General features: G+C 37.0%; 1 protein-coding gene across 10 annotated transcripts in view; it reads right to left on the bottom strand.

The window, feature by feature from the left end:
- Window positions 1-2050: 2050 nt before the first annotated feature.
- The window catches only part of UBE3A (ubiquitin protein ligase E3A), a 52520-nt gene continuing 27726 nt past the window's right edge, over window positions 2051-26844 (bottom strand). For 9 of the 10 annotated variants that reach the window (XM_010575782.1, XM_010575780.1, XM_010575779.1 and 6 more), the window contains 9 exons: window positions 23147-23457; window positions 18024-19279; window positions 9264-9408; window positions 7203-7408; window positions 4732-4896; window positions 4191-4346; window positions 4025-4098; window positions 2968-3111; window positions 2051-2727 (listed from right to left, as the gene is read on the bottom strand). In XM_010575782.1, the coding sequence (XP_010574084.1) occupies window positions 2607-2727; window positions 2968-3111; window positions 4025-4098; window positions 4191-4346; window positions 4732-4896; window positions 7203-7408; window positions 9264-9408; window positions 18024-19279; window positions 23147-23457 (2578 nt within the window). In that variant the 3' untranslated portion in view covers window positions 2051-2606. The remainder of the gene's footprint in view (window positions 2728-2967; window positions 3112-4024; window positions 4099-4190; window positions 4347-4731; window positions 4897-7202; window positions 7409-9263; window positions 9409-18023; window positions 19280-23146; window positions 23458-26844) is intronic. The other variant, XM_010575786.1, reaches the window with a different exon arrangement.

Genomic DNA, 26844 nt, shown 5'->3' on the forward strand with positions numbered 1-26844 from the left:
ACAAAAACCCCCCCCCCCCCCCCCCCCAAAAGAACTTAAAATGGCATTTTCCCCACTCTGACAAACCTTTCAAGCAACAGAAGACTGTCTAGAACTTCTGTAGGGCTGGAGAGCAGCCTGCAGCTACAAGATTTCAAGATTTATTTGTTTTAAAACTTATCAACTGCTGCTGCTGGACAATTAGCACATTTGTAACACTGCTAAGGACATAAGGTTTCAATACAGTGGCATTTTGGGGCAGGCAGTATATATTTACAGGGGAAATATACATCAAACATGAAGTACTTTTATCTTACCTAAAATGATTCCTTGAAAAACAACTTATGCTTTTAAAGGCCAATACAATTATGTATTATTTTAATCTTAATGCTAAAGGAAGACAGAAAAAAGCATATTTACAATGTTAACACTGCAGTTAAGAGAACTTTGTATTGCTATCCAATTACGTTGTCTGCCCAGCTTTTGGACCTATATAAAAAACCGCAACATTAATGTTACACACTTGTCAGGTGGGCATAACCACCATCCATAGCTACATCAGAATAAACCAAGTTATAGGGATATAGCTTAACAGTAAAAGACTATTGACGTAGTACGTACCACACAGCAGTACCATGATGTGGTTCATACTTGTAACAAAACACCTCAAGGCACTCAGCATATCTTCTTCTCACCACCTATAGTAAAAGATGCTCCAAATCTGAAGGAATCGGCAAGCACTGTTGTCAACCGCCCTGCTGAGAGGTAGGGTATCTTGTGTTTTCCTCTTCAAGGACACGAAATGAGGTGAACATTCAATAAGGCACGCCCTGAGTGCCACCTTGAGATCAAAGACCAGAAGACAGCCAGCACCTCTCCCTCCCCAGCAAGTTTCAGTCCCCGTGTCCAGGCAGTCTTGCATTGGCTTGGATTTGAGAGGGGAACATCGCTGGACCCCACATCACTACAGTTCACATCTGGAGAGTTTACATACCTGTAACCCTCAAATTATGCTGTACTGCAATGTTTTCTAATCAAACAATTTGATACCCAATTTATCAAAGTAAAGGAAGTCATTTGTTTTCTTTTTCACTGAACCGTGGTGAAAAAAGGTTACTGTTTTATTCAGCATCATAGTTACATAACAGTTGTCTGTTTCTATTACTAGAAAGAATTTATTAAAATAGTCCTGAAAGATACTTTTTCTTTCTCCAATGATTTCAAAACTATGCCTTTTAATGCCAATTCCACACAGTCACGGGTTTGATTGGTAGTAGTCACTTATAGCAATTGTCAAGGCACAAGCTCAGCTCTGCACATCCGCTGCAGCTTGTATTATAAAAGAGATATGCCAGTTACGTCTTCACTTAAAAATGCATAATCCCTTTATCATATATTGCAACAGGAGAAATTAACGTTAAACACAGACTATGAAAGGTAAAGGATTTATTTCTGATATGATTTGTAGAGTTAAATTAAAAACCTACGGAATACTTTATGTAGTAGATGAACATAACCTTAGTACTTACTTTCTAACAGTTTATTTAATGGTTGGAAGTGTACAACATGAAGTAGGCCTTACGTTTAATATTGTTCAATTTTGCTTATTGTTAGATGAGATTAAAATACAGTAGCCATCCCTTTAGATTATGTTGCAACACTGATCATGTGCCTTGATAAGTAGGAACAACGATTCATTAAATAAACAGTGATGACATAACATGTAGGGAAGACTTTGGATTGTCTATTTAAAATGTCAACATAATAGGCAATTAAGAATAAAACTTCATTTTAAGTGCACTTCCACATGCTTTGTTTATAATATAGCAAAAACTTCCTATCTTTTTTCCAAACACTTCACTCCCTACTCTAAAGCTGTTCAGTTGAAAATGCACTTTCCCAAGTAAACTTTTTTAAAAAAAGTAACTAAAATTTCTACCCTTTCATATGCTAAGAAATGTTTCCTAATTAAAAACACAGTTTATTACAAGACATGTGAAGACAACATATAGTGAAATGAATTTTAATTGTTGTGCTGTGACTAAAGTAAAGTTCTCAAGGCTGCAATTTAACATTCCAAGTTCTCCCTTCCATCTTTATTGATTCTTAAGGTTTTGCACAGAAACTCTTTGGGGGCTAGAACAGCAGTAATTGCATCACACTGGTTTCCAAGACTTCAAGTTTCAAAAGCAAACTCTTCAAAAAGTACAGTTCTTGATTTGATTAGATACAGGGACAAAAATATAGCACATACTTGAAGGTTACATGGTCTACAAATGATGGCAATATTTTCCTTGGGAGAGTACAGTTTGTTTTCTTGTAAATACTCAAAAAGGCTCAACTTCAAGCAGTAATAAACACAAGCAAAAGTGATTTAACCCTTAAAATAAATATTCAGGAAAACCTCTCTGTACATACAAGTGAAAGAATATGTAACACTTTCACGCTAAAAGAAAAAAAATAAAGATTTTGTTCATATAAGCAGCTGAAATCTGCTGTTCCAGCCCAATGTCCCCAGTAAAGAAGGGAGGCACAAACACAGGTGACTACTGTAGCTCACTATCTTATGGCCTTTTTGGACAGGGACATCATCACCATCATTTTTTTAATCCCTTTTGTTATATTTATTACAGCATGCCAAATCCTTTGGCATATGTGATGGCCTTCAATAATCTTTCTTTAAGCTTTTCTTTGCTTGAGTACTCCGGAAGCAAAAGTACATTAAAGCATGTGTGAGATGTAGGTAACCTGTGGGGTGGGGGAAAAAAAAAAAAAAAAAAAAAGAATTCAGATCTGGGAACATGCAGTACACGCAAAGAAATAAGTCGTTACTTCACAAATCTAAAATAATGAATTTAAAGAGAATCTACTTTGCTTAAAGATTCAACTTTCAGATTTAACTAAGCTAACAAATTAAAAGCACAGAATTTGCTTCCATTTATAAACAAACAAGCAAAATGTAGATTTTTTATTTTTTTTTTTATTTACCTCTCTGTATCTGGGCCATTTTTGGCTATGATCATCTTTAACTTTCCAAGTCCTCCCACAGGGGCTCTGTCTGTGCCTGTTGTAAACTGTAAGAATAGTCTTTTCTGTTCATCTGTAAATGAATGGACTATTTCCCAGAATTCCCTATCAAGGACAAAATCAAAAAGTAAGTAAACTGAAAACGTTGGTATAAGTGAGACTTTCAAAAGTAACTGAACTTTGAAGGTTTAGTAATCCAATCAATCTCAATGTCAAGTTTACAAGTTGCATTCATAAACCAAAACTAACAGTAATGTATTTACCAATCGATGAGATACAAAAGTAGAAATCAGAAATGTTACCAAAACACTGCAGTTTAACTGTTTTTAAATGTTAACTTTGGCTAACAGGTGATCTTCAAATATTCTTCCTTTATTTTATTATTCCTGTTTCCTAAGGAATTATACTGGTTCCACTACACTGTCCATTTCTACCACCTTCTTAACACACCACAGTAAACAAATGCAGCTGCTGTCAAAGGTTTTCTACCCTAGCAGGAACTAGTTAAGTAGTTAGCAAAGTTCAGATGACCAAAGATGCACGCTTCTCTGACCCTTGCCTTCAGAGTTCTCTAGTCAAAGGGGACAAGAAGGTAAAAACATTAAAAACATTGAATTTACTTGATTTCTAATTGGAGAAGAAAGTTCTACACATGCAACCTATTAAAAAAATCAGTGTGTTTTGTTTTTTTTTTTTAAACAACAGCAGAGCAGTGGTGATTTATTGAAACAGCCTTGTTTATGATAGGGATTATTTAACTATATGGTATAAGAGAAGGACAAAAAAACGTAGGGAAGAAAATCCCTTTTAACCTTTACCAAAGTTCACTGGAAGCTAAAGACAATGCTTATACTATCTGCTCTTTTCTAATGACAGTACTTGAGTCAACTGAAATGATACGTAAGACACTTGCATCTCCAAGCACTAAAATAATACTACATCTTACAATATTAAATTCATTATGAAGGAAGAGGCATGTAAAGTGTTTTTAATCTTTCAGAAATTAGAAAAAAATTACCTAATAATAAGAGAGTCTCTTGTATAGCCACCATCATATTCTGTAGTTTCTTCTAGTGCTTGAAAATCTAAATTCTGTAAAGAAGACGACATTTTTAAAAGTGACCACTAATTATATACTTAGGATCAAAAAGCTCCACTTTCTGGTGTACATTCAGGGCTCTTACCCTACTTCCACAAATAAGTAATTCAATTTCCTCTGGTCTAAATAAATATTTCAAAGGAGATTCATTGGTCACCATGTGGAATCCTCTCCGAAAGGCCTTGAACTGCTTTTCTACTGATTTATTGAGTATATAGTCAGCATACAGATTGACAAATTCCTGTAAGGAAACAATCCCAAAAAAACCCTTAGTACTTCAACACATGCCACTTGAAGTATGTCCCAAAAATACAAGACCCTGAAATATATTTAATTCTATAATTTTACGTAGATTATCTGGGCTCAGCTTCTACTCAGCAATAATGAAGAGTAAGTCTCAAATATTTCTCAAGCAGGTCAAACACCACACACAGAAGCTACGTGTGCATGTATCGATGCTTTTGTTAAGAAAGAAACCTTTTCTGCTTACAACTACACTGTGCTATAGCAATTTTAAAAGGCTTTTAAACTTAAATTGTGAGACCAAACCTTTATAGAGTGATACGTAATTCTGCATAGAGTATCTAAAAATTACAATTACATTAAAAAAAATTACTTGAGCGTACCTTTCTATTTTCATTTGTAATAGGAATTTTATCACCATTTTCCTTTAAATCATGCATCATTGGATTGCCAAAGAGATCCGTATGAGATATTTGAAATGTTATCATCATATCATCTTCCACACTTCCTTCATACTCTAGTAAGTCTCTCAAACTCTGGTAAAGAACCTAACAGAATAAGAAATACATGTCTGTCATAAATAAGTTTCAACAGATTTCACTGAGTCATGAAATCATCTGCCTCAAAAAAGGTTGTTACATTCTATGACACAAGTCACCTAAGATCTCCCATAACACTCCAAACAAAGGTATATTGAGCTCAGTGTTTGTAAAAAACAACCAATAGCAGATATTAAGGAAAGATAAAAAAGAAACATGGCAATGAATGATAACTCCCTTAGAAGGGCCTATCAATGCCCAGGAATCTTCCTAAATGCAATGGTCAGACCTGTAGCTTAAGAGCCACTGATTACATCTGTTGGTGGTGAGGGCCGGTGAACACCCTATCCTCCATGCTCTATAGCATTAGAAAAAGCATCGGGAGGCTTGACTACTGCAGATTTCATTTTTGTTTTGAGAAGCTCTGAAGTAAGTGTTTAAGTGATATTAGAGTACAAAGAGTTTAAAAAGGATTACTTTAAAAGAAGTCAGTGTAGGTGTCAGAGGAGAAACATAAGAGTAGGGGAGCAAAAATAAGAAGTGCCCTGACTGCCTTGTTCCACAGAAATAAATTCACTTTTTCTGTCATAAAAAGTTTTGACTATGTAATAAAAAATTACAGGAAACTGGGAGCACTGTGTATTTCTCAACATCACTTTACAGAGAAACTGGTCAAAGCTGGCATGCTGTTGTATGTAACCATCCAAAGCAGACCGGATAACCTATTTTTTGATTACTTATGCCTCATTTTCTGATTAAACAAAAATAAAAGGCAAGTTCTTTTTAAACAGTATCATTTTACTCATCTTTTTTGAATAGCTGAAGATTTTGCATAACTGCTTATGAAAAGGGAAATGTCCCACCATTTGAAACCATGGAATCACAGAATGGTTTGGGTTGGAAGGGACCTTTAAAGATTGCCAAGTTCTGACTCCCCCTGCCATGGGCAGGGACACCTTCTACTAAACCAGGTTGCCCAAAGCCCCGTCCAACCTGGCCTTGAACACTTCCAGGGATGGGGCATCCACAACTTCCCTGGGCAACTTGCTCCAGTGCCTCACCACCCTCACAATGAAGAATTTCTTCCTTACATCTAATCTAAATCTACCCTCTTTGAGTTTAAAGCCATTACCCCATGTCCTATCACTACCTGACCTTGTAAAAAAGTCCCTCTCTGGCTTCCTTGCAGTACCCTTTAGGTACTGGAAGGCCACTATAAGGTCTCCCTGGAACCTTCCCTTCTCCAGGCTGAACAACCCCAACTCTCTCAGCCTGTCTTCATAGGAAAGGTGTTCCAGCCCTCTGATCATTTTTGTGGCCCTCCTCTGGACTCACTCCAACAGGTCTGTGAACTTCTTATGTTGGGGGTCCCCAACATGCCAGACACAGTACTGCAGGTGGGGTCTCACGAGAGCGGAGCAGAGGGGGAGGATCACCTCCCAGTCACGCTTCTTTTGATGCAGCTCAGGATATGGTTGGCTTTCTGGGCTGTGAGTGCACGTTGCTGGGTCACATTGAGCTTCCTCGTCAACCAACACCCCCAAGTCCTTCTCCTCAGGGATGCTCTCAATCCACGCATCCCCCAGCCTGTATTTGTGCTTGGGATTGCCCTGACCCATGGACAGGACACCTTGCACTTGGCCTTGTTGAACTGGAAATGAAGCATACTAATAACTCATACTAGCTAGCATGATGGAAGGCTACTGATGATCTTTGAAGATGGAGCATGGCCAACACATCCTGCATACATACTTCTATGCTCTATCTACTAAAGCATGAGCACAGCTTAGTGTTTTTGTATAGCCATGAACTGGGGAGAGGTGGGGGAAGATGAACACTCATCACTGCTCCCAAACTGTAGGGATCTTCATGAACTGCCTCATCTATCTTTTGCTTTAGACAAAAACCAATGAGTATCACACCTTTGCATGCCTACTGTTACTTTCACATTTTTTGTAGAAATCTAATTCTACAAATAGATATAAACAGCCTAATTTTAGAAGTCTCTTTGGGAAGATACTATTAATAATAGTTTATGCTTAATGGTATTAAGCAATTTAGGCAGTATGTAAAAAATATACAACAAAGCTTTATTGGTACCCGACTCTATTTGTTGACTTGACAATTCTGCCTCCTCCAAACCAGATGTACTAAGAGGTTTTATTGCTTATGATTTTAACAAATACAGACTCTTCACACAAGTCGCTGGTTATGTCACTTCCACTTCTGACAGTAGTCTTGTGTTTAATTTAAATCTAGATTAAGTTATTGCATGGAAAATGCATTAATAAACTCAAAGAACATAATGAACTTACAGGATGAGAGTCTGCCAGATCTCGGAAAGTTCCTTTTTTGCCCATTAGCTTCCTGTAGACAACCATGGGAAAATGTACATCCAGTATACAGTTATTGTAAATAGCCAGACCCAGTACTATGCCAATCAGTGTAAACTGACCCTCAGTTTCAAAAGAGGATGGATTAAACCAAAACAGTTTTGTAGATTCATCATATGTGAACATCCCTGTAAAAAAATGATGAACAATTATGGTTACATTTCAATAAAAATTACATGTAAAACATACCATTATAAACCCATTTGCATTATAATGCCTCTAAAGGGTGTTTAACTTAACATTACACTGAATTTAATGGCAAAGAGAAGCTACTTACCTTAGGGTAACTGGAGCTGCTCAAAATACTGTTACTCACATTACCACTAAAAGTATGCAGGAGACCTGTGATACAACATCCTGCAATGCCACTGAAGCTGTACGTACACAACCTTTCATCCCCTTCCATTACTGAGGAAGCAGCAGCACATTGTCAACACAGATTGTATCTTTGATTAATACAACAGTGCAAGAAAAGAACACCATCAAAAAACATGTGGTGAAATAATCCTGAAGAACTCCAATTACTATGAAGTGATAGCCTTTCCTCAAAGGCTTTTCTCGGCCAGTTCCAGCAAAGGAACAGGACTAGATGCAGCCCTATTATTAAACTGGAAGCTATGACGATGGAGCTGGGATTAACTATCACATATGATCTTAGATGCTCAACAGATTTTTTTTTTTTTTAAAGGTACTCAATAAGGTCCACTGTTGCTGCACCTATCACATACATTCTAACTTGAGGGGAAAATGTAACATGGGACTGTTGTTTCACAGGAGGGGTTGCAATTTTAACAGCTTGTCATTCTTGAAAGGGAGAGGTTTTGCTTTGTTCCCCTATCCCTTTGTCTGATTCAGCTCACTATTTCAGGTGACCAATCTCCTGCCAAGTTCACAAGCTGAGTATCTTCAGAGAAGGTTTCAACAAACTGCTGAACTGGCACATGCCAGGAGCTGGAGAGAGCAGATAGGACTGTACAGACAAGAAAAGGGCAAAGAGTCCCTTACCCTTTTGGCTGTAGCAAGCCACTAGATTAGCTCTTGTTTATGAAACCAGAGTTTGTGTACAGGCTACAAACTATTTAAAGTGAGTCCCACAGTTAAAATCCATTGCTTAGCTGACTAGATACTGAAGCAAGATAAATGCAAACCCCATAGACTTAAGGGGAGGGAGAGACCACCCTGGATAAGTATAGTCCCAGTGACCTGTTGCTTGTACAGCTAAGTGTCATGATTTCCAGGCATGGAAACATCATTTTAAAACATTTTAATCTTTTCATAGTAGTAGACAAGCTGCATATTAAAAGCAGCATGTCCTTGCAGGTATAAAGGCAGAAGCACAAAAGACTGGTGCAGGGAGCAAGATGGAAATGTGACTGTTAAAACACAAATACAAAACTCTGGCTCCAATATATCAAATTACTCCTAGTTCTTAGCTAACTACAATCAAATTTGACATTACTGCCACACTTTGGATCTGCACCCCTTTTAGATTAAATCATTAAAAGAACTGAGACTATCAGATTTTTTAAGCTGGAGGGAGGAAATAACTCAAAAACTCACCATAGTCCTACTCTGGTTTTTTTGCAGAAGCTCTTCCTCTTTGGTTTGTTTACTAATTCTAGAAGCTAATCACAAAGCAAAGCGAGGAGAAAGGTGAGAGAACAAACAAAGGAACCCTGCAACCCTACACTACTGATTTATATCTAAACACGTAATGGTAGCTTTCGCTAACTATACACAGTTATTCCTTTTCATCACTTCTCCTTAGGAGGATGACTGATGATGACATAGTGAGCCTCAATGGGGCAAGTACTCTCATAATCACCAAGAAATCTGGAGAGCTTCAGAGAGAAGCAGCAGCAGATATAGAAAGGCACTGCATAAACATAGAATAGCCCAGATTGGAAGGGACCTTAAAAAATCATTTGGTCCAATCTTTCATGGGAAAAATCTGATAAATTAGTAAATTATTAGAACACATACCAATATCTGGATTGAAGATTTCTTCCACGACCAGTTGAAAAAATTCTTTGGAAACACCTCCTTCATCTACCCCTTGCTCTCCTTCAAATTCAACATATAATTGCTTCTTCAAGTCTGCAGGATTTTCCATGGCAATCATCTCTAGCTATTGAGTGAATAGATAGAAGTATTTCATTAGTAAATCCGTTTACTAGAAGAGTCAATTGAGTATCAAATAATGAAATCAAAACTACCCTCCAAACCTAAGAGATCAAGTATAAATCACAACAGTAAAATATCAGAAACCAATAGTAGTGCTAAATCACTCTAAGCATGTATTAGAATTTGGGGATTAACACAGCAAGAAACTTACCACAGATCTGCTCTGTTAGCCAACTAAGTCTGTTAGCGTTCTCCATTTCTATTCTTTTAAGCACTTACTTTAAATAAGTTAGTATTGTGTTGCACAAAATTCACAGAAAACAGTATGAAAACAAGATGTATTACTGGGATAATTAAATTCATCTGACAATGAAAAGAGACTGCAATCTGATCTACATGTTTGACAATGAATGGTTTTGTGAACGGATTACACAGATATGTTTTCAGAACTTTCATGTGATAATTTACAGTGGAAGACAGAAGACAAGCCTTTGACTAGCAGCTGCATCTCGCAAACAAAGAGCTGGGGGAAAAAAAAAAAACCAGAAATAAAAAGACACTAATATTACAGTCAAATCAATCCCCTTTCCTCCTGATCCTAATGAAGAAGTCTCAGAAATCTCTTGCTCTTATTTTTTCAGTGCCTTTAAACAGATTTACTGCATTGCTTCCATGAAAGTGAAAATTCAGTTAAGGTCAAACAGAAGTTCTGACATTTCATAGGAAAGGGCTGCATGTCTATATAAAGGCCGTTACAGGTCTTTCACTTTCTTCCAACAAATATGTATCCTTTCAGTAAATCAGAAGTTATGCAGGAATATTTTGCAGCTGGTAAGAAACATACTGCTTAAAAGCGTAAACATATTGGTTAAACCTGTGCAGCACGATTACATTAAACGTACCTACATGGCAAAGAAAACTCAACTGCAGTAAAGTAAGGCACAGATGGACCTGTACATTCCTCTACCAAACCATAGTACTGGTGACATTTGCCTCTAATCCAGGCTAGCGGACACTGTACCTACCAGCAGGGGTCCTTAACACGCCGAACCTTTTTATTTCGCTACCCTACCTTACCCCCACACACGCCAACACATTCTTTATGTCCCAGAATTTTACTACACAAGTGTAAAGGAAAACAGGAACAGAACAAAGGATAAAGGCAGCAATAATGACACCATCAACCCATAAAGTGACACCACCAGTAAGATACGTTTTCTCCCGGTAACTGCCGAGTTAGCCAGCCAGCCATGTTTCAAGCAGCACAGCAGGGCTAGTTGGGTGAGAGAGCTAAGGTGGTTAGCGTAACAGGTTTGAAGACTTTGAAGCTCCTCATGTGAAACCAGCATGTGAAGACTTGCACTAACTGGTACTGAAAAACAGTATCAGGAAGAGAGAGAGTGTAACTCCGTAGCTTATAAAGCTCAGTTAAAAAAATGGAGGCAAGCCACGTAGACCCCAATAATGACAGCGAGTCAGATTAGCTGACTGAGATACATATTAAAGTACAAGATTATCTGGAAAACTTAGTTATGTACTACCTAAAGCATTTGGTATTCTATTGCATATCATTTGCAATGAACTATTTTTGCCCCAAGGAGACCAAATAACATTTATTCTTTGAAATTCACTCTATTTTATCAACAATACTTCTGCAGCAAAAAAAATGTTGCAGTTCCCCCCCATTGGTATTCTCATCACATGCTTTCCATAATAGTGTAGTTTTGCATCTTGCTTTTCATGTATATCTTAAAATTATGCATCTTACAGAAGTGTAAAAAATTTTTGTTCCTGAATAGGAGGACAATGGCATCTAAGCCACGTTCCAAATACCACCGAGACTTTTTAAATACAGAGAAGTAGCATTTATTTTAAGACCGTAAATACAGGTTATACATTCAAGCTAGCCAGACAGAAGTTCTCCTATTTGAATCCCCTCCACTTGTAACTGGCACTAACAATGCTTTGTTTTTTCTCTCCAGTCATGACTTTGTTGGCTTTGTAGTATTTACCACCAGCAATTTACTATTTTGCAAGTTTTATGAATTTTGATGAGTTCTGAGAAAGCAAGTATTGCCTCTGCCTTTCTTTTGGGACTGCAACCCTTTGTCATTGTGTAAAGGCTCTCTTGTGTCACAGAAATACACTTACACTAAGGAGAGTGCTCATATTTATACATATAAAGCAATTTAAAAAATTATTTCAAAATTATTTTTTTGGCCGAGAACTATGCTGCAATGAGTGATGTAAACAAAGAGCAGTATTAAAAAAGGGGGAAGGAAACACTCTTAGTTGAGCAATGCTGGCTGAGCAGATTGGAACAGTGCTGTCGTAGTTTAACCCCAGGCAGCAACTAAGCACCATACAGCTGCTCGCTCACTCGTCCCCACTTCTAGTGGGATGGGGAAGAGAATCAGAAAAAAAAAGTAAAACTCGGGGGTTGTGATAAGAATAATTTAATAACTAAATTAAAATATAACAACAACAATAATAAAATATACTACTACTACTAACAATAATAATATTAATAATGATGAAAAGGAATATAACAAAAAGAGAAATAAACCCCCAGAAAAAGATAAGCCATGCACAATGCAATTGCTCGACGTTCACTGACCGATGCCTGAGAAGCAATTTGCCCCTCCGGCCAACTCCCCCCAAGTTTATCTACTGAGCATGATGTGGTATGGTATGGAATATTCCTTTGGCTACTTCAGGTTAGCTGTCCTGGCCATGCTCCCTCCCAGCCTCTTGTGCACCTGCTTGCTGGCAGAGCATGGGAAACTGAAATATCCTTAGTTTAGGATAAGCATTACTTAGCAACAACTAAAACATCAGTGTGTTATCAACGTTATTCTCACACTAAATCCAAACCACAGCACTGTACCGGCTACTAGGAAGAAAGTTAAACTCTATCGCAGCTGAAACCAGGACAGGTATGCTGCATGTCTGTGAGGCAATCATACAGAGGATTACCAAAAAGGCCGTATTTTGAGTCAAAGCCTAATGTTCCTTGAAGTAGATTCTGTAACCAGGACAATGTGGCTAAGCGGCTCAACTGAAGGTTGCGGATTTAGCTGCTCCTTTGAACATCCATGTCTCAACACTGATGCTTCACAAGAAAACTGGAACTCAGTGGAAAACACAGCATTAGTCACAATGGTAGAGGCACTGCATTTTAGCAGAACTGCAGCAGTGTTTCTATAGCAAGGAAGTCTGAACTTCAGTTTAAAGTTGTTTGTTTTTATAAATAATCAGACCTGCCATGTGAACACAGATGCTGCTGGATAAACCCAATCTATGTGTGTGTAAATTCCCGAAGTTTTAGAAGCTAATATGTTTTCTATCACAATGCTTTGACTGGCCAAGCAGATGAAGTTATCATTACATTTTTCAAGGACTTCCCAAATAGCATGTGTGTAGCATGTCTGAAGCAGCAGCATCAAAAACTAAGTATGAATTGAGAAGCTGAAAGCTGAGACACGACGTTATAAAGAATACCTGCATTTTGTTGGCTGAAACATGATATTGTGGTACAGCATAAGAGACTGTATGATTTACTTTGCTTACAGAACAACGTTGTGCTTTCCTGAAAGACAGGAATCTTCCATTGGATGACAGAAATATGACAACATTTAAAAGCTTAACATAACACCAGAGTTTGGCCAACTTCTTGAAATTGATAGTAACTGAACTAATCTCTATTCATTTAAAAATTATCAAAATCCCCCTCAAGTTCTAGCAATGTAACATAGAAGTTCTCTTTCAGGCAGTGGCAGGAATACTTTCCACACTAGAAGGCAAAAATGACATGAACACAACTAATTCAAGTTTGAAAGCACCAGTGACACATCATGACATAAGTCGGTCACTATGTTTTTTCCGCAAAGTGGCATGTGAAGTAATACTTGAAGTGACTAAGAAGCATCCTCTCAAGCTGTACTTATGACTCATGCATACACTTGCCAGTGGAGCTTGCATACACGAACAGGCACACGTGTTCTGCATGCAACCAAGGCATACTATTGCCGAGATTTTCAACTGAACACACATAAACACTGATTTAGTCTAAAAGAACCTCAAAGCTCCTGAAGTACTTTGTTGCTAATATACTATGAGAGAATCTGCCTACTGGCTTCAGTTGTCACATAAGAGTTTTTGCTCATCAATATATCCAGCAGTCATTTACAAGCAAGTGAGGCTTGCTGCCTGCAAGCCATCTACATTCAATGTGAAATTTGTCAAAGTGAGTTTCTAATTTGCGAGCAAGTACCAGCCAGACTCTGCTGAAGGAACCCACCACATTTTCACTTGCAGAACTTATGTGTCGTAACTCACACCCTTTAAATTACTGTTACCTGAGAATAAAGCCACCTAAAATCGGGGGGGAGGGGGGAGGAGGCAGAGTAAACTTGGAAGGGGATGAAAAATAACTGTTGGGGGGATAAAAAGGCAGAAGAGGGGATTTAAGGATAAACTTCTTTTCATTACTATCACATCCACATAACATGAGTCAGCAGGAGTACAGCTAACCTCTTAAACTTGTTAGACCCAAAAAAGCATGTTAACCGCTTTCAAGAACTGCAAACTGAACTACCAACTCCCAAATGGAAGGGTTCCTTAATAAAAATGGGGACTAGCACTTTACTAATTCTAATATTCCTCCCCCCCGGTGACTTTTCAGACTAACATACATACAAACAAGCACACAATAAGTATATAATACAAAGAAAGCATGTTTCATTAAAATCCATTTCAATTAAAAAAAGAGAAAAATAGCTTTGATTCAAGTTTCATACATGTGAAGAAACTGAACAATGAATCCGTAAATAAAATTTTTGCTTAGATGTATGTGTTCAAGCAACTTTAAACAAATTATTGCTTCAAAGGTATTTAAAAGGTATTGCTTCAAATTCTCAATAAAAGAAAAAACCTACAGTAATAATAATAATAAAAAATCACTTACCAGTGCTCATATTTGTTTTAATGAAGTCCAAAAAGTGAGAAGATGTACATACTGAATTCTAAAAGTTTAAATATTAAGTATTGGTAAGAGAAAAAACAGCTTGGTGATAACTTCATTAGCTCGACTAATTAGCAAAGAAAGAGCGGTACTTAGTCCATTTGCAAGAAGTTATGAAGGCTGATCAATATATTTGCTTGAAAAATATCCAACTTCAGTAAGGAAAATATGAATAAGATCATCTCAACCTCATTTTAATCAATATTTCTGAAAATGCTTTTAACAGGAAGTTAGAGTTATTCCATATGTAGTCAAAAAAGTCTGCACTGATTATTCTGTAAAGACACAGGTCTAGTGAAACAAGTATGTAATTACTTACAACTCAAACAAGCCTGTAAGTATTCAAACTCCAGAAGTAAAAAATGCAATTCAAGGGTAAAAATAACAGTAATAATAATTACTTACCTGTCATTTAAGCATGTTTGGAAACATTTTGCCACTGAACAGATCTAAGAATATGCTTTTAGTAGTGAAGACTATCTTGGCAAGATCTTTCTGATAGTTTTCAGGGAGACCTTTCCAAAGTTCAATACTGCACCCAAAACTGCAACCATCACTGATGTAAACTCATACAATGCAGCTTTCACTTAGGTTTGATGCTGTCAGTGCTGCTACAGAAGCACAGAGTACTTCATCTTTGACTATAATCAAAGATAAAGCAAGTTATTTAAGGATTAGGACATAAGACTGAAGATCCTCCAGACCTATTTTACACCAATTAGGAAGTGGAAACAAATTGTGAAAATTACTAAAATCACTTCTCAACCTGTTACAGAAGTACCTGTAACAACAGCATACAATTCTTAAACAGATTAGGCACTCGCTGAAGAAACTGCAAGACGACAGTGTGGAACAGTATTTTCCCTGCAATACTTTTCCAGCTACCAGTAGACTTGCAGCTTTCAGACTTCGAGGTTTGTGTGTGGGTCACATCAAAATGCCTGTTAATGCCTATCACCTTTTGATGGATCTTTCTTTCATGAAGAGCTACAAGTTCTGGGCAAAGACATCCATAATTTTAAGGTACACAGTGTACCTTAAAAATGAGGAAAAAATATGTCATTTTGCTTATGTTAAGCCTGCTTCCTGATAATATGACTGGGTGCTACCAGTTGAAAAAACAGTATTTCCCATTCAACTTCTCCATGCCATCTTTTATGTCCTCTCCATCACTGTTTTTACCATTAAGAGGGCTTTACAATCTCTCTGAAGAGACTCTGAACTCTGAATGTATTTCTATTGCATCCTTTTTGATACTAAAATGAGAAGAAACAAATGAAAGAAACATAAGCACACCATAGTAAACAGAGACATTGTATTGTTCCATTTGCTCCTTTCTGACCTCCTAACACTTCCTCAGGAATATTTAATATCTCTTCCTTGAGCACTGATACTTCATATTATCAGTCAAAACATACCAATAGTTAAAAGGTGACTTCTGTACCCACTACATATATCAACACAATTTTCTCTAAGTCCACATGATCTCAACAGCTACGTTGTTGCATCTGTTTGAAATGGCACATACTCCCTTCCTCCAGCTAGGATGGCGAGTCTTCATTCATCTCCATTTTACTGAATATAATCTATTTTCCACTTTTGAGAAATGCCTGGACTGTACTTGATCTTGTTGACTAACACTGCAGTTCAGCTCAGACTACCTGAATTTTGAACAATTTTATCTTCTCCCTTTATATTCTGTCCCAGAATAAACAGTTTAAAATTCTTACTCTCCTTGGGGCTTTGACAGAGTCAGATAACCATAATTTAGCATGTTCTGACAGCTTAAAATAACAGCCATAAGAGGATCCATGGCAACTGCCCAGGCATGTACTCGTAGACTGCTAGGCTGTGCAAGGGCTGCTGCAAGCCCATCACAATTTAAATTAGTATGTTTGAGCTTAATCTGATTTAAATTATCAAAATTTCCAACTGACCAAGAGCGTGCATGGTGGTGACTGCTGTGGCCCTGTTGCAATATAGCAGCTGCACCAACTTGATGTTGCCCATGAGCTTTCTAAGCACTACCAAACATTTTTTTGTCCTCAAAGATTTCAACTTCCTTCCACAACAAGCAATATGTGGAAGAAGGCCTTTTCTCATATTTACAGATTTCCCTTGTCATTATCAGCATGAGGAAGGAGGTCTGCTTCCTCTTTGCTGGAACTGACATTAAAATGAACATCTCCCTAAACCAAGGTCTTATTCTCTTTTAGCCCATCCTCTCCTAAAGAAATAGTACTGTCCCTCCCTTTTTCCCAGCATTTATGTATCCCAAAGCTGAACAGTCAAGTAAATAAACTCCATTACATTAACGTGAGAAAACATAACTGGATACAACCCCAAATCTGATAGGTAGTGAAATTACAAAGAGTATTCTTAAATTAGAAAACTGGTACACAGTAGGCTTTAATTTAAAACAGTGTATTTCTCATTTTCCTAATATAAAATTGGGTTTACAGACAGAAGCCATTTCTGCATTGCAATTTTATTTTTCCTATTGGTACTGGAGACAAAGGTTTCCCCTGAGAAATCATAATATCAGCAATTCCCCTGAAGCAGCTAACCCACCTGGAAATCCATAGGTACACAGAAAAATCAAGGTGGGAGTTCATTTAGGGCTCTCACAATTGACCTTCGGTAGCAGTTAGTGTCATCAAATTTAACTAGAAGTAACAGCTGGGTTGAGAGGCAAACCCAGGTACTTTTCTCCAGAGTCTCTCCAAATACTTGTCTGGCTCTTCATCAACAAGCTTTAAAAAGCCACGGTTAAATTAAAAATTTTGTAGACTTTATTGTGTTTTAGTAACAGAACACAGAAAAACGAGCTTCTGAAGAATAACAGCTTTAAGCAAAAAATAAAGGGAGGAAGAGTCCTAAAATTAAAGGACATATTTACGGAAAAAAGTTTACTGTGAAACACTCTTTATAGTTTGTATCCTGTATAATTCCCATCTTCCAAAACTGTGTGAACAAATGGCTTTAAATTTTACTTTGAGAAGCCAGCATATTCAGAAACAGGTTGCTCTCACAGTTCTTGGGTACTAACAGGTCTGTCTTCTCCTTTCTCAGTCATATCAGTATTTGCACCAAATTGCAACAACGCTTAGAGAAGTGAGAAGTTCTACTTATTATGCAGGCACTCCACCACTTCATATCTAGAAGTTCAGAAGTCCACAAGAAGAGTACACAACTGAAAGGTTTAAATTCCAACTTCCATCTGAAAAACCCTACTATTAGAAGATGATCCAAGACAGTCCAGAGGACAAAGAAAAAGAAACAGAAGTTGGTCACTCTCACCATTAAGAGCTGTAGCAGTGCAGAATCTGTTAATGGGGAATAAGAACTATTTGACACTTTAAAACATTTAAGTCTGCAGCCACTCTAGCAGAAGTGGTTCTGCTGAACATACAAATCTTCAGCAGCACGCTCAGAATTCAAACTTAATATAGTAAAGCTATTTGAGTTTCTTCTAGAGGAAATCTAGTACATAAAACACTGCACTCACACACAGTCCTTTTCAGTTAGTTAACACCCACATAGTTTGCACTAGTCAGAACCAACAAACCTAAGTTCCATGTTGCTGCATGACTTACCCGGACCAGCGCATCATCTATGATGTGATCACGTCTCACTTTAAGTCGCAAATATGGGTTGAGCTGCTGTCCTTGAACTAAGCTGTAGAGCACAGTTATGCGTCTTTCACTGTACATCCGGATTCTATTGTCATAATACAATCCCAGGTTCTTGGTAACAGCATTCAATATGAAGGGACAGGTCATAAAAGAGAATTTATTTTCTGTTTCTACTTTGAAGAAAGTGTAGTCTTTATCCATTTCTAGAACATCATTCAGTGGTTCATTAATAAATTCTTCAAAAGGGATAAGTGGTTTTCTGCAATCTATAGTTTTAACACCAAGTTCAGTTTCCAGTGGGTCCACTCGAGGACCTTTTTTATTTCTTCTTTCCTCACCCAACAACTCTTGAAGAGTTAGTTCACTTGATTCTGGGATGGGTTCTTCATCTTCCTCTTCATTATGATCTGTATCCACATCCCCTCCTACTACATTTGCATAGTAAACCATTTTCAAGCACTTTGAAGCAGCAACAACAGCATCATCATCATTCACTAGGTTACGACTATTGAACTCATTGCTTATGACTTTGTAAGTAATAAGCTGCTGAAATGTTTCCATCATTCTCCGAATTTGGTCTGCTCTGTACTTAGACCACAATCTGATCAGTTTTGCTTGAGCTGCAAGGGGTAGCTTGCTCATTGCTTTGCAAAACAATGGTAGAGCCATTTCCAGATATTCTGGGCTATGAAGATTGCCATTCTCCATAACAATAATAAACAAATTCAGATAGTTAGGATCCCGAGAGTACACATTATGGTAAGTCAAGTCACATTCCACATTAGGTGACAAGTACACAAGTGCATTTAAAAAGGCAGTTTCTATTTTTTCATTAGAAAGTAACCTATCATAGACCCGCCTGACTGCTTCAATATCTACAGACACTTCATCTGGGCCTAGTTTTTGGAGGTTATTATCCCCTTGTGTATTATCACCTATTCTTGACGATGAAGATGACGATGCGCCTGAATCTTCTTCCATAGCAGCAGCCGAACAGGCAGCCTTTTCCTTTTCATCTTCATCTTTGTCTTCATCCTTTCCTTGAAGAGACTTGAGCTCCTCCTTGGTGTGCTGCTTGGCTTTTCGGAAACTCTGTACCAATGCTTCAGCACTAGAAAATACTCTCCCAATCACCCGGATTAAAGGGGAATAATCCTCCTTCTCTCGACATAGTTCAAGAATTTCATATATCTTATCTTCTGTTAGAAAAGTCACATCTATAAAAAGATAAAGTGTTAATTAGTAAGATAAAAATTAAAAAGAAAAAATATTTCTGATTTGCTCTACTCAAGAAATCTGTGTATCACATCATTAACACTGGAAAAAACAGTGTCAGTGTTGGGTAAATTCAAGACAGACACTTTGTATTTCATTAGCATGAAGAATCATGATTTTATTACTATGATTTTGTAAAATATTTTATTCATGAATGTGGATCAGAGAACAAGCTCAATGGTAAAACTGTTTTGCAGCCAATTAACTACATTTGGTAGTCAACAGTACTGTATCATCTAAACAAACTAAACCAATCAGTAAGATGTTTAAACTTTAAAAGACATAATGAGTGAGATTGGGTGACAATACATTCTTCTGTTAAATCTGCACAGTAAGTCTTTAAACTATACACAAACTAAACTGAATCAATGTCATTTTCAACCACAGCACATGCACATATGTGCACACTCTTTCTCCCTTAAAAACAGATCTTGAAGAAAAGATTCATTAATTTGTTTTGTTGTACATTAATGGGAATATAAGATTTCTTATTTCTATTTTTAATGCTTTCTGCAACTGTTTTTATACGAAACTGATGCCTGAAAATCCAGAAAAACCACAATACATGCTCAGAAATTTATACTGCCTTCTAAACTGCACACACGGATGGGCATATGGGTTATTTCTTTGTACATTAGGCCTGAGATAAACAACTTCTATTCAGATTAACACGCTGGTTTACACACATCATCTGCATGGGCTCCAAATACCTGTCTGTTCCCCCCTCCCCTCCAAACCTCTGATATAAGTAATTTGGTGGTCCATTTGTTATTTGAAATCTTTCTTTCTCTTTAGAAAAGAGAAGGAGAAAACATTATTTATAGCTTTCTATGCTACTTCTCAAACAGAACCCACAGATGCTTTCACATCAGGTGATGATTTAGAGTAGGATTACCACATGATCAGACCCTGAAAAGATGTTCTAGTTTAAGCAGATTCTTCTGAACTGACACATAATTTAGAACTAAAACTGAATCTGTTTAATAGCATCTCTAGAGATCTAAAAAACACACATCACAGCACTGTATTCACCAACCATGCTAGAACTACCTCTGCATAAAGAAGGAAGTGTATCATTTTAATAAAGACAGATATATGTTAAAGTATTTTGAAATGTGATTGCCTACACTAACATTGATTCCAAGCAGTCGTTAAATTAAAAATACAAACTGAATGATGCAAAGACAGACAACCTATTGATTTTCAGAGCCCCAAGCCATTCTTAGAGCACATATAACACAGCAAAGATTAAGTTTATATCATGCAACTGAGATTGACTTTCAACCAATCTGAAGACAGTGAAGAAGCTTCAAAACTAAAATCTGTCCTGGTAAAAAAACAATAGCACTGAAAATATTATGAAAGGTTCAAGCTTAGTGCAACATCTATTTTTATCTGCTGCAGTGCATGCTCAAGAAGCAAACTTGCCTAAAAGAAATTTAACTGCTGATACAGATGCTGTTCCATGCCATGGCTCCTCAAAATGAGGACCATAGCCTCAAGTTCAGTGACTCTGGATTGCAGAGGTTATTCATAGCATAAAGTTTATGAGCAAAAGTTGACAATTTAACAATATTATACGTTTCAGATTTCCATACTTACAACAGGAATTCCCCAGTCATTCTTTTAAAGGTTTTAATATTTAAGGAACTAACCAGGTGCTATTTCCACTTAAAATATTTAGCATTACCCTCAGCAGTTTCACAACAGTTTTAAGTCATATCCTGTGACCAAACTCTGAGCTGCCATAAGGGTCTGCCCCATTTTTACCTTACAGCAGTAAGAACAGCTGGAGAAAAACAATTGTAAGTGAAACTTTCTTCTAACTCAAGTCAATTTTAGCAGACTTGTGTCTGAATGTGAGCTTTCACATGCCTTCTCCCCTTACCCTTTGTATTGCAACTAAACGATTCCACAAAGTATCTCCTCTCAGACCTTCTTCTCAGTAATACTCCATGACAAATCTGTACATGAAGTCAGCTTTAGCAGTGATCCTTGACTGTGAAAAAGACTGCATGTGATCTATATATTGCCAACAACACACTCCCTAATTAGCAAATTTATTAATTATCTTTCCATTATCTCTCATGGAAGCATTGTTATGATTGTGTGCTCACTGCCTGTCTGCTGACCTTCTCTGTTCCCAATTTAATACTTTGGTGACCAAACTTGAAAATAGCTTCCCAGGTAATTATAACACTGATTTTGAAATGGTGCTCTCTATATATGACTACATTTGTAACCCATGCTTTTTATATATTTGTAATTTCTCTATTTCCTTCCTCTTTCTGGACTGCCATCTAAGTTATTACTAAGATGCTGACAATGGCCTCCAGATACATTTTTTCCCCAAAGGTAATAGTCTTAGGGCTCAGCACTACAGAAAAGTAATGTAAATAATTCTTTCTGAAGGGCATTTCTTTCAATTTACTTAGAACTTTCAATCCTATGTCAAGCATAAAAGCAAGCTGCACATCCTTTTCCTTGGCTTTCTCAAACTTAATTGCAGTTTTCCCAGTACCTGTTGCTGCAGATAGACCTTAAAAAATTTCAGAGTGCTGGATTTCTTAGACATCATCCAATTCCAAAGGTAACTAAGAGTCTCAGATGGGCTTTAAGAACACATTAATGCTCTCTGTCCATACAGCTACAAAGACAGGTCAATACTTGTGATGCTGCAACAGATGAAGTCTGAGTCATTGCTTTAGGCAACAGACTGTCTCTGGAGATAGGTTGAGAAGACTCTTAGATATCTGTCTTGGGGAGAGAGGGCAGTAGGGTCAGAGAGAGGGAGGAAAATTCTGTACGTGCACACCTCCATTAAAAATACACAAAACCAAAAGACAAATCACAAAACAGACATAATGTGCCTCTTGCCCATCTAACACTACACTGGCTCCCCTTTCCCCTCCCTACTGTTTGCCTCTCTACTTACTCAGATCATAAATAATTTGGGGACAAATTTATCCTTGCATCAGATAAAGAACAAACTGATGTAGGTATTGACTGGAGCATCTTAGGTCCCTTGTAACACAGTGCTATCTTTATTGCTGATTCTGTAGGTCTTTTTAATTCTTTGCTGTAAACAGTTTCACCTTCTTCAGCTAAAATGAATGAATCTGAACTTCTGTATTTATACCACTTATTGCAACAATACTTAAAAGCCTGCTCAAAGGTTAATGGCTTTAATTTCATTTAGCTTGTGATTTCTGTTTGCACCACAGGTTTTGGCAAGAACTAAATTATTCTTGTAGTATGTATTTACTATTCTAGAGAGTTTGAAAAGCTAAACAGAAGTTAGAAAAGACATAGAATGGCATTTCATTCTCTTACACTGGCTTAGAAATCACTTTGCTTACTTTTTTTAGCTTGGTAGATGTATTGCCTATCATCCACTGTATCATTTTCTTGTTCATGTGTTAATTTTCTTAACATAGAATCTGGAGCTAGTTAAAGTATAACTTTTATAACTCATTAACTAAAGAAGAGTTACAAAACTAGCAAAACTAAAGCAGTCATACAACAGCACTTAAAAAAACCTCTTTTGCAAATATTTGCAAAACCAGTAATCCCAGAAAGCAACAAATGCACATGGATTTTAACAGAGATGTGGTAAAGATCCAGATTTGGAATTAAGTGTTCAGTATTAATCCAGCCATTTTTCAGAATTCATAGTAAAATATTTGATTTCCCAATATTGTATTTTACTTAAGAAGTCAGCAGAACACCACCACAGTGAATTCTATAGGCTTATAGTCATGCATATTAAATGTGTTTTATTTTAGGAAAATTCTAAAATAACATCTTACCTTTAAAGTCATCTCTTGGGCCTTGCATTTCCTTCTTGTTCATTTTTCTGTCAGTGCAGGAATTGTTATGGGCACCTTTGGAATTGTTTTCCAGGTAAGCTGAGCTCGTTCCTTTCTTGGAGGGATGAGGATCACAGAGTTTTGCATTAATCTTATAAAGCTCGAGGGCCTTAATGGCTGCTGCATTGTTATCCATACGGAGAAAAGTTGGACAGGAAGCACAAAATTCATTCGTGCAGGCTTCATTTCCACAGCCCTCAGTTAACTGGTGGTAGTAGCGCTCTATTAGATGCTTTGCAGCTGCTCGCTTCCTGTAGCAAACATTCAAACAGTAAGTACAAGGATTAGTAGAGCTTTCACATACAAAGCTCGTTCAAAAGCATCAGCAAGGCAGAGATTAGTCAGGCACTGAAACACAAGATTTCTGTGTCAGAGAGGACACATCAGATTTTTTTAAATGCAGGATTCTCATCTTGACAAATGCAAATATATTTAACACACAATTTAATTTGTGGGTCCTATGCAAGTGAAAGGTAAACCCTATTTATGCACAGTTTTCAGCTTTACATTCTAGTGTTACAGTGGACACAATCTTGTTCAGTTCTGAACAATCTCAATTGTCACTGAAAAAGAGCAATTTAGATGCAAAGCAAGGCTGCAAGTGAAACAGAACTGGATCTCATACAGGTGATTGAGTCTGATGTATAGTACTGAGGTATGGTTGCCACTGACAGACGGAAGAAGCACGAAATACAAATGATCCAGGCATTTATTTAGTAATACTATCAATACTACACCAATAGGATACAAAACATTTAAAAATCTAAACTGTTTTATTTTTAACAAGATTCCAGATGAGTAAGGTATCTGATATTTAGTCTATTTAAATCTCTAGGAAAAATATTCCTTGGTTAATTAAACTGATAACAAAACCACGATTATAGATCAGCTCAATGCTGAATATATCTCTCCTCAGCTCAATAAGGCATATGGTTCTCTAAAAACTATCTTCCAAATCCTCCCCTTTCTCCTGCAATTATACATGCCAAGTATGTATTTTGAAGAATCACAACTGTATCACCTACACAAGTCAATGTGCTCAGTACTATATATACACACACAAGAAAATTTAACTGGCCAATTAATAAGGTCACAAACTTTGACAGAAACATGCAAATGGTAAAGAAATCACATGAAAGCTGCAGGTAATTGGGACAGAAGCAGCAGCATGCAGCACCAAGAACACCACATTTGATCACATTTTAGAAAGAAACCCCCAAACCTTCACTTCATTTAAGAAAATGAGTTATTAATGAAAAATATCAACTATGAAACATTTCAAACATTTTGATTACATGTAACATGCAGGCTTTTAACCTAATTTTAGTGATACAGTACTATAAAGATTAGTACTGGGAAGCAAGATTTTCATCAGAAATTGTTGTATTAACTTAAAGTTGCCTTTTTTGATGTTGATGCATGCACAGATTCTGTGTAGAACAAGTACTTGAGAACTGAAGTGCTAGACCCACTAGTACTACTCAGCACTTGCTGCACCTAGCTGTTAATATTGGCTGGTTAAGTATCAGTTTCAATGCAGCTGCTTCAGAAGGGAAAATGTCCTGAAGTTCTGAAAGTAACTATTGAGGCGTACATTATTAAGCAGTAACACCTTTGCTCCTTCCTTTTCACCCTTCAAGATCTCATAATCCTAGACAAGAAAATATTTCTTACAAAGAAAACCATTACCTCAATGTCTACCTGACCTTCCAAATGCCCCAGTGTGTTCCAAGACAAAAAAATTGAAGAGAAAGGTTTCCCTGGCACCTCAAGACATAGGTGGAAGACCATAAAAAAAAAAAAAAAAAGCAGCACCAGCAACACCATCAAAACCACTACCGTATAAACAGGGAATAGCTGTATTCTGATCCAAGGTTAAGAGTTCTAGCGTCTCCAACTTTTATACGCAGACTTAGGAAAACCTGTCTCTCTCCATGTATGTATAAAAATATAAGGGTTTTTTTGATCTTGTCTTTCATACTTCAGCTTTTAGTATAGAGGCTTTAAAAAACCAACAGTGTTTTAATACAGCTTAGACCAGTACATGATTTCAGACATCTATTTTCTGAATGCCAAGATTTCAATGCTTTGATCATTCTTGACTTTCAATCACTGCAGACCTTAAGATTTAGTGTGTGAAATATCATCATTTGTAAGCAGGTAAGTATATAATGTGAAAGCCTTTCTTTGTTAATATTGAATTTTTACACCTGAGCTATGGCCACCTGTCTCACCAACATGCTCCTTATTTACTCCTCTTGCAGTCTGTCCTATGCATTGCCTTGATGCCTTCATCAAAACTCTTTCCAACTCAAGTTGAAACTTACTGTTCTTTTATTCTTCCTCCCTCTCTCTCACTGACCATGTTTTCCACAGTGCATACAAAATGGTGGTTATTTCATATACATGTTATTATTTTAACTTTATCCTTCCTCATTGCATTTTCCTTCCATTTTATTTCTCCATTGCAGTCTACATGTAGATCACATTTTTTTGCCATAATTTTGACCTATGTAATACACCTGTGAATGTTATATGGATTATTTCTCACATCTGTTCTAAGTGTATATATAATTAGGGGTATGTGTGTATGTATTTACTTACCTAAAGCAGCTGGAGTTGTTATTCAGGATAAATATACTGTGAAAAGCTAACCAATTTCCTAAGAATACTGAACTTAATTTTTCAAACTGGAGAAATTGTTAGTCTTAGAGGCATGCACACTTTCCTAGCTTATGTAACATCTAGTTTGAATAAAGTTATTTCAATGTATAAACACTGATATATTAACAACACATTTTATCATATTAAACAACACTCCACTTCAATTAGGTCATATCTGAGATGCCAGGAGACAAAGCTAAGCTTAGACTTGTCTCTAACAGTTAACTTCTGAGGGACTCAAGATTTTTTGCCTTCCAACATTTAACTACCTATTCTCAAACTGTGCCATGCCTACAGTAATGCTGTTTGTACAAACATTTTCCTTTTGACTCATGGCCACTGACTCAACTTCTGCGAAATTCTATTAGAGACGGAAGGTCTGACTGAAAGTTACATATTTTTTTTCTTTTTTATTAAAATCAACTATGGAAGCAAACAATACAATGTACAACAGTACTAGAACACAACAGTATTAGAATTCCCCCCCACACCTCTCCCCAGCAGCTATTCCACAGACTTTTGATATGGCCTCAGATAAATCATTTAAGTAAATAAAAAAGGTGGAGACTTAAAGTGAGGATACAGACCTAAGAAGGTAGAACAGAATTTACCAAGCCTTCCACAAGAGCTACCCTTACCAAGGTCCATCCATGAAAGCACTTACAGAGAATGCAGTTCTGAATAAGCCAATGTGTGATTTTACAGAACAGTAAGATATTCCATACCATATTCACATTGGGGTACTTGAAGAATTATTGTCACTGTCCAGTGCCAACAGCCCACATTTCCTATATTATTCAGAAAAAAATGTAGCATACCTTCTATATTCTCCAGAGGTGAAAACTTGATCTCTTTCTTCCCTTGCTCATTTACTATGCAGAAAACTTCAAGTTCTACCCTGAGGCATTAAAACTGGTTCGTCAAGTGAGGTAACACAAAACCCCTCTCTATTCTTAGCTCAGGCTATATAAAGG

This window comes from Haliaeetus leucocephalus, unplaced genomic scaffold (assembly GCF_000737465.1).
Source record: "Haliaeetus leucocephalus isolate CR32 unplaced genomic scaffold, Haliaeetus_leucocephalus-4.0 Scaffold495, whole genome shotgun sequence".
Taxonomy (NCBI): Eukaryota; Metazoa; Chordata; class Aves; order Accipitriformes; family Accipitridae; genus Haliaeetus; species Haliaeetus leucocephalus.